This window comes from Phoenix dactylifera, chromosome 6, assembly GCF_051530095.1.
Source record: "Phoenix dactylifera cultivar Ajwa chromosome 6, Ajwa_hap1_PhDact_Kaust_v1.1, whole genome shotgun sequence".
Classification (NCBI taxonomy): Eukaryota; Viridiplantae; Streptophyta; class Magnoliopsida; order Arecales; family Arecaceae; genus Phoenix; species Phoenix dactylifera.
Window position 1 is genome coordinate 32,879,905 of NC_143195.1, and position 13,468 is coordinate 32,893,372.

The 13,468-nt window shown below is 39.1% G+C and overlaps 1 protein-coding gene across 1 annotated transcript; it reads right to left on the minus strand.

Annotated features, from left to right (window-relative positions):
• Nucleotides 1-1,060: 1,060 nt before the first annotated feature.
• On the minus strand, nucleotides 1,061-5,293 carry LOC103712199 (monothiol glutaredoxin-S6-like). The gene is made up of 4 exons (XM_008798660.5): nucleotides 4,949-5,293; nucleotides 2,299-2,372; nucleotides 1,422-1,520; nucleotides 1,061-1,326 (listed from the first exon to the last, which is right to left on the minus strand). The coding sequence occupies exons 1-4, from the start codon at nucleotides 5,161-5,163 to the stop codon at nucleotides 1,268-1,270; spliced, it is 447 nt and encodes a 148-aa protein (XP_008796882.3). The 5' UTR covers nucleotides 5,164-5,293; the 3' UTR covers nucleotides 1,061-1,267.
• Nucleotides 5,294-13,468: the final 8,175 nt, after the last annotated feature.

A 13,468-nucleotide genomic window follows, 5' to 3' on the forward strand; every position in this document is an offset into this window, starting at 1 on the left:
TTTAATTATTCAGTCATTTCTAAACAACCAATATGATGGGCAATATAGACGATAAACAAAGGTGTCCAAAGGAAGGCGCAATCTTCTCTCTGGCCCCTCCTTTATGGCGTTTTCCTCCAGGATCAACAGTTTACCTTTTACTTGAACTCGTTAGCCATCAGCTCCACAGGCACTCACCGTCCTAAACTCTTTGCCACTGATGTCGTAGATTCCTACTCTCAGCGAGCTTCCTCGATCTCATCTTCTGGTCAGCAAGTGATTCCGAAGCGCCGCCATCTCGGTGTCTCTGTGTGGGGTTGGAAAGCTAGCCCAGAACGACCTTCACTCACGAACGCCCCTGTTCTCCTTTTACAGAGGTGGGGTTGTTCCTTCATCCAGCAAAGTCAGTAATCAACGGCAATACTGCTTTTCTCCCTCACGCTTGGTTTCTAGGTCAAGATCATCTCGTCAGGATTTTTTTTCGATATGATCTGTGTTTTCCCGCACCTTATGTTCAAAAACCAAAACCTATTCATTTTTTAGTTGTTTCCTCCGCTGTTTCCACAATAATAATAGAACCCATATAACAACTCCAAGTAAAACACATTGCATTTCAAAGGTGTTTTTAAGCATTCTGGCATGCCATCTATTATTCTGAAAGACGATTCGCAATGTTGGCCAACCTTGATCTTTGAGCAAAGCTGGAGAAATAACTCTTCTCAAAGCACCACCCCAGTATTTGAACAAAGCTAGAAAAGTAATTCATGACATCCTCAGTCAAAATTTAAAAAGAAAGGAGGACAAAAAAAACACTGTTCATTCAAAACACCACCCAAGGATCCAGTTTTCAGCATATCGGTTACGTTGTTTCTAGAGGATGAAGAATGGACAAGAAAAACGATCTTGTTGTCCAACAGATTTGAGGCACTGTAAATGGGAGCCGCTAATAAGAACAGCTAAGAAGCTAGTGGATGAAACACATGTAGTCCAAGAAATCTAATGATCATTAAGGGCTTTTGCTAATTAAACTTAGCAGCATGAGGACATAGCTCCCTGGGCAATGAGATCAACAATCACGCACTAGACAACAACCACTGTGCAATTGATATTTTTGCATAATTCTGCTAAAGATTAGCACTTACATGTTAGGCATCCCTTTCTTCACAGTATCAAAAACAACAATGTTATGTGAATCAATCTTAACCAAAGAAATCAACCTGCAATTCCAAGAGCATATTTCTGCCTCAAAACCATGTTCCAGTTATTGGCTTCGTCCAACATACAGCTGTCATTGATTTTTACCAAGAAGCTTTCGAAGTTTCCCATTTGCAAGCGCCTTCACCGTATCTGAGTGATTTGAAGGGAGGTGAAGGTCAGACTATCAAAAACTAAAGAGCAAATTCAGAAAGGAAAATATGGAGGTTTAAGTCATGGGTACAGACCATCCGAGCCACCAATGTGCTGACCATTCACAAAAACTTGTGGTACGGTGTGGCGACCAACTAGGTCTAGAAGAATATTTTGAATTTCTGGCCCATCATCTGAATAAAAATAATATTATATCAATCTTAGGCTATAAATAGTTAAAATTTACCAACCTTCCATAAGCATCTATAACATCATGATCTTATAAAAAAACTAGGACATGCTCATTTTCTTTGAGTTTAGAAAATACGCAATCTGAGAAATGGCCATTAGAAATATAGTGATGGATAGATAAATGCTATGTCATTCACAAAAATAGATACAATAATTTCCATGGTTCAGAAAGCATGAATCTCTATAACATCATGATCTTTTTTTTCAAAAAAAAAACTAGGATATGCTCATTTTCTTTTTAGTTCAGAAAATGGGCAACATGAGATATGGCAAATAGAAATTTAGTGTTTGATATGGAAATGCTACGTTATCAGAAAAATGGATACAATAATTTCCATGGCACTCAGAAAGCATGAATTCAGAGAGAGACAGAACCATCAATTTCCCTAGAGATAGCTGATATTTGTGTGTGTGCATGAGTGTTTGAAGCAATGAAAAGGTGGCACGGGATGTATGTCTTTCAGAATCACTCTAGTTCTGAGGATTAATATTTCTATTTACAGATCCTTGGCAGAAATCTAGCTATCAATGAAATTCATACAATGCTGGTGAAGAGACCACATAGTTCATAAGGGGAAAACTAAATTGTAACACAAACTAATCCTTCAACTCTTCACAAAAAAAATCCAGAGTATTAAAAGACAATATCAAGAATTTCGGCTATAGATCAGTTTTTCACTTGTTGCAAGCAATATGGGGCGAGAAAAGCAGACAGATTACCTCGAAGGTCAAGCTCCACAACAAAAGGCTTCTCACTTAGTTCGTTAAACACACGTTTAGCGCGTAGTGAATACCTAGAAAAAAAAAGTTAAATAATGCAAACAAGCATGCAGAACCCAAATTACGATTACATAATCTACAGGATATATAGGAGAAGCAGACTATTAATCAAGAATTATTTTCTATTTATATTACTAAGTGGAACGGGCATGAACAATTGTTTTCCCATGGAAAAATTACAAACTTTGAGCAACATCCTCCAATATGTTAGATTAACACTTTATTGCAGCACAATAGGACCCCAGCAATTTGAATGGACACCCATCCAAGTGCAGAAAACAAAGCACTACTATTTCAACACCAGATCATACATTGCCATATATTACATGAGAAAGTGAAGAATGCTCTAGATTGACCTACTACCACTGATGAAATATAATGCAAACATAAGCTATGCATATGTAAGTATCTCATCTGAAAAACTTCCATATTTCAATTCAACATATTACATTGTCAGGAATAAACTAACTGTTGCTATCAACATTTTTTGTTTGTTTGTATGTATGTATGTTATATGATAAAGTTATCTATATTTACACATATAATTATTGTAATATGCCCATGTATCTGTATCCTATGTTTTTCAAGATTTGTTGTATTGGCTTGCCCATCTCATTTCATGTCCTATCTCGTATCTGTTTCGATATCTTGTAGGAATCATCCCATGCTTGGTCTTCACTTGCATTTCGAATTATATCAACCAACCATGAGATTATATGCATTATGAATTTTATTTTTTCATTGTTCCATACTTTAAAGGATATAGTCAATGCTATTCATAAACCCAAATCTGTGGAGGGCTAATGACACGTTGACAACCAATCGTGGAAAGCATGTAACACTATTAGATAAACCCAAGTTTCATGGAATACTTGGCAAATGAAGATTCATAAAGTCAACCCAGTTAGTCGAGACAAGCTTTTAATGTTTATTGTAATGGTATGTTAAAACAAATCAGATCCATCCAAGTACATGCCCATGCAAAACACTGAAATCAATTTTTTGATCCTCACAAATTTATCACTCTAAGCAAACTTTTAACCTCAAACAGAACTCTAACTTTAGGATCAATTCATTCTAGTACTAGGAAAAACAACCTTGCTTCGAGAATTGGATCAGTTGATAAGGAATCATGATGAGACTCACTTGTTATTAGGAAATTGTCTATGGTTAGCAGCACATTTTATCACAAATGAAGCAAGCAACTGGGAGCTTGGTAACTTCAGCATATTCAGGAATGAAATCCAATCATTTTAAGTACTTAGATCAAAATCTCCACAACCTTCAACACACCCCAAATCCCCACAATGAATTATCAAATCAAAGGCAAGGAGGGGGGAAAGAATAAAGAGACATAAATTAGTACTAAGGTGTCCTATGGCTCCCAAATACACCCTTCAATCAACCTACTTCACGGATATGGATGCTACTTAGGATGCCAGGAAGCACGTTATACTATGCAAAATATGCAACAAACTTGTAAATGAGATGTCTTTAGCACATGATGCTGCATTGGACATGGCTAACTTGGCCACTATAATAAATCTACTGAAAAACCCACAAGAAGCATTATCTCCCACATAAATGGTCCTTCAAAACCTAAATCTTCTTCCGATCTATGACCCTAAGGTCATGCTTCACCCTTTGAAGCTCAGAAATTTTGCAACACCTCCAACACGAAGATGATAATGTTTCAACACAACCACCCCATTTAATGGTTCAATTTTTGGACCAACACAAGAAATCACGGCTATCCAAACTGTAAACAAATGTGAAAGAAGTCTAGAACTGTTTCAACTGTGTTTTCTCTCTTTTGAGTAGAAAGGATCCAATTTTATTATGATCCAGTTGCTTCTGTATGGTTTGCTACTCTCACCTGTACAGAGGGAGAGGGTGCTGGAGGGGGAAGGAATCCCTGTATTTGATTTGATTTGATTGAAAAAGAAAAATGATGATTTGAGATAATTCAAAGACGGGATCAACATCAACTTGTACATGCCCGTGATAAACCCAATTAAGACAATGAATTTTTCTTTCAAAATCTCTTACAGATATAACTGAGTGGAACCATAAATAAGAAGAAAAAAAATCTAGGGTAACAAGATTAGATAATTAAAAAATATGCGTGCCCATGGTACATCCAATTAAAGACAAGGAATTTTTCTTTCATAATTTCCTCTAAATATAACTGAGTGGAGCCATAAATAAAAAACCAATCTATGATTACAAGATTAGATAATTAAAAATATATATGTTATCATCAATATCTTCAAATGCTGAAAAACAAGCTAACAATAAAACATGAATTAGGTACACAAAATTGTTAACGCAGCCAAGAACTCCTATACTTCATCATAGTATGAGCCAGCTAAAAGGGGAAAAACTCAAAGTGAAAGAATGTCAGCTTGCCAACGCATGATTTCTTCTGAAACTACTTTCAATTAAAATTTTTCCAAGGATTATAACATCTCCCAGCATTTGATCCAGCAAATCAAACCAAGCATCAGATTCTTGTGCACTTCCAATCCCGGATTTAAATCAGAAGAGATATGGAGTAAAAAAAAAAGCAGGTGAAGATAATAGGAGTTACGGGCAGTAGGATTTGGAGAAGATGGCGATCCGATTGGAGTAGACGACGTTCTGTACGAAGGCGGAGACGGACTTGGAGTCTAGCCCATGAGCGGCTTCCGGGGCGCATTCAAGCAGCAGCAACGCGACGATAACTGGTGCAACGCCTAGCATCGCCCGCGGGCCGCCGCTCCTTGGCGTGGGTGACGCTTCTAAAGCACCGCGAGGGAGCAGCATCGCCTCCCACCGAGTCTCTCCGGTCACCGCCACAAGCGCCGCCGCCGAGCCTTCCCAGGTTCTTTGTTCTCACAAGAAGCCTTCTTGGCTCTTGATTTCCGTCGGGTGGGACACGGTCATCCCCCCCACCCCGAGCTGGTGCCTACTCGTTATTTTGCACGTGCGATTCGCGTGCCTTTTAATGTCATGTAGCTTTGACACAAAAATAATAGTGAACACTTAGTAACTGCCAGTCATGTTTTGTTTGAGGGCTCTCGGACTGCCTAGATCTGGAGGAGAGCATTGTTTCCCCTTTCGGGATCCAATTTTTCGGTAGAGAACTCTCTTCAGCAAGTGAGTGCTACTGTACAGTCACCGAGCACTGTTGGATGGGGCATAGCTGCGGTTTACTTGGCTTATTATATTTGGCTGGACATGAATACTAGAGTCTTTGTGGGTAGGAGGGCCCTCCAAGATTTGTTGTTGAGCGGGCTCTCTATCAGGCAGTGGAGGTCATTGAGTCGTTTGAGTTGGATTCACCAGTAATAGCTAGGGACATCTGGAACCCCCCTCCGTTACCATAGCACCCAGGTTTGTTCTTGTCTCTTGGGAGCCCCTATCTCTTGGCCATCTTAAGGTGAATTTCGATGGAAGTATGCCTACCAATGGAGATTAGGCAGGAGTGGCTTTTGTGATCAGAGACCACAGTGCTAGGCTGATTGCTGCGAGGGGATGTCGCTCCTCTAAGGCCTTAGCATTCGGGCCAGAGCTCAAGGCTGCATGGATGGGGTTATCTCATGCGAGATATGTGCTGGAGGCGGATGGGATCATTCTGGAGGAGGACTCTGCCGTCTTGATTGATCGCCTTCAGGTGGAGAGGCGAGAGGTGGTGGAGCACCCACTTTTGTGTGATATGCGATGGATGCTACGGGATTGCCGGGCTATTCAGGTCAGACACGTTCCACAGGAGGCGAACCAAGCTGCTGATTGGGTCGCCTCCTTTGCTGCGCAGCATTCAGGAGAGTTTCTATGGACTCAGCAGGTTTTAGTTCCTGCTGATTTTACTAGTATTCTTGTTAGTGATGTAACTGGTTGTGCTCATATGAACCAAAAAAAAAAAAGCAATTTAAGCAACTATTCAAAATTATATTAAACAATTTGAGTAATATAAAATGGCAATGCAAGTAATTGATATACCTAGTTCATCCATGTAGCAAAGTTTTTGCAAATGAAAAACGACTCTTATAATGGTCTCATGTTAGATATAAAATGGAATGCAACAAAAAAAAAAGCTAGTTAAGTAATGATATTATCAAATCCACATTCTAACAATCGAAAGTTATTTTTGTTTAATGAACATTGATTTTTAAAAATTAAAAAAAAATCTACATTATTCTGTATTATAATTTGTGGGAACTTCTAGCCACGATATTATAGCATATAAAAATTACTTCCAAAAAAATCCATTCTAAGTTGAACTTGGTGCATGATACTTGTTTTTAGGTTGCGATGAAACATAATTACAGCTGTGTGTAGAGAAAATCAAGGATTGAATAATGCTATGATCCCATTATAATGATAACCTTTACAAGTTATTTTTGATTGTTGTAGTGGTTTTAACAAATATTATTTATTAAATTTTTTCGGACTAAGATCATGTCATATGAAAACAAACAGAGTTATAATTATCATTACTTGCTAATATAATGAAGAAATGATAATAAGAGAAAAACGTTGGTATTATTTGCCCAAATCATTGTTGAGATTTTCTTTTAATTTTTTACCTTCTTTTGAACAAAGAATTATTTTATCCAATTAATAACAAAATAGACTTAAAATTATTTTCCCAATTAAGTTAGGCCACCTTTGACTGTAGAACGGCCATCTTGAAATATTTGCTTCTGATCTATGTTAACTCATTTGTTCTGTGAATTAATTCAAACACATCTCCATGGTTCGGATTCTATAATTTAAAAAGAAAAAAAAACTTGCTAACATGGTTGTATGGTTGGGATATGGAGTGAAAATTAACTATTTTCAAGCGAACAAACGCGGCCTTATCCACAAATAAAAAAGTGGGGGGCTTTCGTATTTTCTGCAAAGTGCAAATCTAGGTTTGGTCGTGCCATATTTAGTATTACTCAAATTGATAGAGTAACATTTGAGTTTGAGAAAATAACACGTATATGAGATTAAACTTACTACAAGAGGGTGGTATCTTTTAAATATTTTAACATAAGCTATTGAGAAGCACCGTCTCTCAGTCACAACTTTTTTTTTTTTTGGGGGGGGGGGGGGGGGGGTGAAAACGACTACTTATATCATATAACTCGAACGTAAGTACATCCTGCCAAATTAAGGAAAAGTAAAAAATATAAAGAATAGAGAACATCTAAAACAGACGTTCAAATAAAATTCCCGGAATGTCGGGCGACATAGGAGGCGACCCAGTCTGCTGCACTGTTCGCCTCCCTAAACGCGTATGCTGCCCGAAAGCCGCCCAACATCTGAGTCATCCTGCGAATCTTCCGAATAAGGGGATGACCATCACCAAACCTATTCGCCCCTCGGATCCAATCAATCACCATGGAGGAGTCTTCCTCGAGGTACATCCGCTCGGCACCAAGCACCAGCCTCGCATAGGATATACTCTTGCAGGCTATCCGCAGCTCAGCCCCCACTACCGTAAGTGCAGGCATATGCTGACCTCCTACAGCTATCATCCTACCAAGATGATTCCTGATCACAAAACTAACCTCTCTAATCACACCATTCAACCTCGGTCACAACTTTCAATCTGCTAACCTACTCGTGAAAAGGTCAATACGAACCTCCTAAGTCCTAAGGAAGTGTTTGTGATGTAGTGGTGGTATTTGGAATATGCTGTGTACGAAATTAGGTAAAAGGCACTTTCTTCGAGAGCCTTCTCAACCGAGCATAGAAGAAGTAATTTTTTGAGTTTTCCGTGCATGGGCCCCATGATGCTCACAAAAAAAAAGGTCAAAGAAGAGCAAACCGAAAGAAAAAAGAAAAAGAAAAGGGTGGATTAGTGAAGCAGTGGGCAGCGAGAGGCATCTCGCCAACAGATGGGAGGGGAATTGCCAAATTGGCATTATGTCATAGAACAGAAGAATTCACCGATTGTTACCGCTGAAAATTGATTGGCCTTAGACACCGCGATGAAAAGCATGGTGATACTAGAAAACTCGATAGTTGGTTGCTTTGGTTGGAATTAAAGAAGACGTGCGGCGCTCGATCGCTGCAGCCAAAATTTTTGTCGGATGACAGCACTCCAATCTGAAAAAGTATAGAATAAAGAAATTTTCTAGCTAAAATATATCTGACGGAGATTTTTCGATGCCTAAGTCAATATAGTAATCAGAGAATAGAAAGAGGTTGTTTTTCAATCTGTTTCTCCTTACTTACCTCCTCTGCCTCTCTTCTTATGTATGTTAGGTAAAGGAGTCTACCTACCACCAGAAAATTGGGGCGTGTGGGTCAATCTGGATATTGGGCGTGAATGCTTCACGCATTGTTGACATCAGTGGGATCTCGATGATCATTGGGTCCTTTCGTTAGGATGCAGCTAATTGTAGGGAGCTCTTGATATGCAAACTCGACAGTATGATGCTGGACTTGTTTGGCCGCTTCCAATCTACCTCATGTTGGCATCGTGGCATAATTTAATTAGTTGGACCTTCTGGTGAACTATATGTATCTGGTTTAAAGGTGTATCACCGATCAAAATTAGCACAGGCTCCATAATGTTTGTTTCAATGTCTATGAGCGAAAAATAAGATGAACCCGTGTGCTCATACTTCTATTGACATTAAAAGATTACCAACATAAACCCATAGCATCAATAGGTAACATTCTTATCTCATTTTCAACACCATAAAATGTTGGAAGTTGAGGGTCCATTTCTATCTAACCTATTCTAAGATCCAAATATTGCCGACAAAGTCCGGCTCAAAAGGGTTAGATCTCATGCTTACTTCACAATTGACAACGCAAAATCATCATAAGCTCAATGATAAAGGGGCCAAACTTAAAATTGCTGTAACATCTGTACTATTTTGATGCAAATTTTAATGCAATAAAATCATATTTATAGTTTACATTAGTAATTGCACCAAATAATATAATTTTTTAAATAAACAGGCCATATTTGTACATGTTTCAACTAAAAAATTCTTTTATTAATATACAAACAGCAGCATTCAAATATTCAATCCCCACCTAGAATCATCTGTATCATTTTATTAAACACACATAAATCACCTTTAAGTATTTTTTATAGTAAACCAGATAAATTAAACTAAGTGAGTATAAGTATACGAGAATCAGCAAACAAAATATTTAACAATAGAATAGAAATATATATATATATATATATATATCCTACCTGAAAATCTCTCCGGGAGCTTTCCGGCGAGCCTGTTGGAAAAAGCTCTCCGGGAAAAACCAAAGCCTTTAACAAATCCCCATTTACCTGCCAACCAACACAACCATGCCAACCTCTCAATCCAACACTTGCCGCTAATAACAACGATAGAAACAAAGGAAAGAAGGAAAGAAATCAGAATGACAACAGACTTGAGAGAAGCCATTAGCATCGGCGGTGGTGGCAGCATCGCCGGAAAGAAAGTTCTCCGCGTGCCAACCGGGCAACATTTTGATTAGGTATGAGATATTGTTGCTATTTCTCCACTAATACAACATTTTCATGAATCTTGTTGCAATTCTTCTCGATCTTGACGTCCTTGTCGTAGCTCTTATTATCCTGGAACTCTGCCTCTGGAGCCAGCGGAGCAGAGGGGATAGGGGCTTAGGAGAGCCGGACGTCGGTGAGGAGTAACCTGCCATGAGTCATGCTGAGGTTATTGGTGGGGTAGATGGGGATGTCACAGTCCAAGACAAATCCTCTCCTCTCCTACAGAAGTTTAGCCGCCGATCGAAGGCTTTATACAAAAACCAAAGGAGAAAAAGTTTGCATCCAATCTGGCTGCTCACTTGGTGTGAGAACATGTACAAGTGTTTAGTCCCACATTAACTATTCACTAGATAGATTTTGAATACTTATGCAGGATCAAGAAACCTAAATTATACTTTTCGATTAGCTTTTTTGGATAAGATTTTAGGTTGTGACAAATTGTATCAGAGCAGACCAGATTCATAACTTATATGGACTAAAAAATACTGTAGCACAAATTTATTGGAGCTAACCACGAGCCGATCGTAGTATTTACGATTAAATTTGAATGGATTTGTAGCCTGACGAAAACGTCAGAGTTTAAATGAAGAGAATATATGAAGATCCGTGCAGACACGTATTTAGTTCCACATTAGTTGATATCCTAAGAAAGGGTGATGGTTTTCAAAAAAAAAAAAAAAAAAAAAAAAAAAAAAAAAAAAAAAAAAAAAGAAAGAAAGAAGAAGAAGAAGAAGAAGAAGAAGAAGAAAGGGTGGGGGCTGCTCTGCTAGGGCCTACTTACCTGATGGAGGTGGCCTGCATGATTAAATTATATTGAAAAAGCCAGACGGTAGGTATATTTTTAAAAAGAAAAGGCATGCTTACAAAAGGAAGCTGCATTGTCCGAGACGTCGCTATGAAGCTCGCAATTAATTATTGTTCCTGCACGACCGCATCAGATAGCATTGTGAATCCAAACAAATAAAAATGAATCTAACCGAAGCAATATAAAAACTCAGCTTCCTATCAGAAATTGAACTAGATAACTAATGTTACAGGAAGAAATATATTATATAAAAAGTTGATGACATCATGATTTCTTTTTAATTGTAGGATATTAAAAAGTAGTAAACTTTATACATTAAGATCTCATGACTATATTCTATATAATAGCGAAGTTGGGTAACAAGAGGTTTATTTTTCCTGACATGAACCCAATGGTCAAATGTTATTTGTTAATCCACTATTATACTAATATCCAACCTATGTACAAAGCTGTAATATATGATTAGAAAATTTTGAGTCTTATGACTAAGTGAATGACAATTTTGCAAAGGGTTTTAAGATACCATATTAGTGTGCCCCAAAGAATAACCAACTTAAATTCTTAAGACTCGGAAAAGGCTTTTGCAGCTGGAATTATTTTTTGGAGACATGAAAGATGATCAGTTGATTTAGATATCAAATATATTAAGATAATTACTAAACTAAAGATCCATTTTGTTTTAATCTGAGGATTGGCGTTGACCAGGGGCAGCCCAATACATCCGGGGGCCTAAGGCGAATTCAGTAAATGGGGCCTCTTTTTTTTTAATAATAATTTTTTTAATAAATACAAAATACTTAAAAAAATGTTATGGAAATAGATTGCTGTCAAGTACACTATTTCAACAAAGATGCATGAACCTAATAAAGGTAGATAAAAAGCCTCTTCAGTTTAATATAATTTTTGAATGAAAATATTAAAAAAATACTTAAAAAAAAAGGCCCATGAAACTGTTCTTGGCAATACTGTTTACCATGTGAAGCAAGAGCAGAATAGGAAAAGGTCATCCCATGGCGCTTCACGGTCGAAGAATTTGTCAAGAAAGGGACCTCTCTATAAGAGAAAGAAGGGTCATTATGGAAAATTCACTCCATCTAATTAATAAAAGTCCCATCCCACCATCTCCCCTCAAGTGAGTACCCAAGCAGCCACTGCAACATTACGGTACAGCAGCCATTCAACCCCCCCTCCCTCCTTCTCTTTCTCTACCCTCCTTTTCTTTTGCTAAAGACCATCTCCCCCTTCAAGTGAGCACCGAAGCTGCAACTGCAACATCACGGCACAGCAGCCATTCAACCCCCTCTCCATCTAATTAATAAAAGTCCCATCCCACCATCTCCCCTCAAGTGAGTACCCAAGCAGCCACTGCAACATTACGGTACAGCCATTCAACCCCCCCTCCCTCCTTCTCTTTCTCTACCCTCCTTTTCTTTTGCTAAAGACCATCTCCCCCTTCAAGTGAGCACCGAAGCTGCAACTGCAACATCACGGCACAGCAGCCATTCAACCCCCTCCTTGCTTTTCTCTCTCTACCACCCAAGAAGGGAGAAGAAACCGAGAGGAGAAAATTAAAAGAATCTCCACCCTCCAAGAAGTCCATCTCCAATCCTCCTATCTTTCTTCCTGATGGCCCAGCTGGATCAGGAGTAATGACTTGTGAGGGAAGGAAAACCAAGACCAAAACCAAAAAAGAGAAGGGATGAAAGATAAGAGTGGCTTCAGGCGTGTATCAAGCCAACCAAATCCCTCCTCTCTCTCTCTCTCTCTCTCTCTCTCTCTCTCTCTCTCTCCACCCAAAACAAAACTACTGTCCCCAACTTCCCCAATTGCCCCTCTGCAGGCCAAGAAACCCTCCACCTCCCTTCCATCAAGGGGGAAGACTCATAGCCAGCTTCTGCTCCCGGAGGCCTTCCATTGGCCCGAGGCCTTAGGCGACCGCCTCGGTCGCCTAGGGCTCGGGCCGGCCCTGGCTGCATGGGCTGTCATTTTAGGTAAGCAGATTCCTAATCCCTTTCTGCATGACATATTGGTAAATAAAGATCCTGGGGTAAAATTTTGTGTCTCACAACTCCAATGGAAAAACCAACCTACAGATTGGTTGGCAAGATGTGTAGCTAACGCCAAGTCCAACTTCAGGTTAGAGGGATATCTACCACCTCCTTTCTTTGGTCTTTGTGCAAGCTGATGTTATCGTTGTACCTTTCTAAGATTTTGAGACTTTGCCCACCAAAAATAAATTTAAAAAATTTTAAAAAAAAGAGAAAATCAATCTAATTTTTAGACTTTCATCTTCCCTTGCTGGATCAGTCTAATTGCTACCCCAGTATCAATTACCCCATTTTCCTCCTCTCTTTTTTTGGTGTGAGAGTAGTAAGCTCTCAAGGCATGCTTTTTTTCGTCTTGTTTTTTTAGGGAAAGATTGGGTAAGGCCTAACCACTTTCACTAAGCAAATGAAAAATACTATAAAGACCGCAAATAACCAAGTAGAGATTAAGCAAAGATACAAGAAGAAAAAGGAAAACCCAGTAACAGCTTTATACCTAAACCTAGCAATCTTGAACAGGCTTGAGTTTTCTTATGTGGGTAATGTCAACGCCAGGGCTGGCCCGAGCCCTAGGCGACCGAGGCGGTCGCCTAAGGCCTCGGGCCAATGGAAGGCCTCCGGGAGCAGAAGCTGGCTACGAGTCTTCCCCCTTGATGGAAGGGAGGTGGAGGGTTTCGTGGCCTGCAGAGGGGCAATTGGGGAAGTTGGGGACAGTAGTTTTGTTTTGGGTGGAGAGAGAGAGAGAGAGGAGGGATTTGGTTG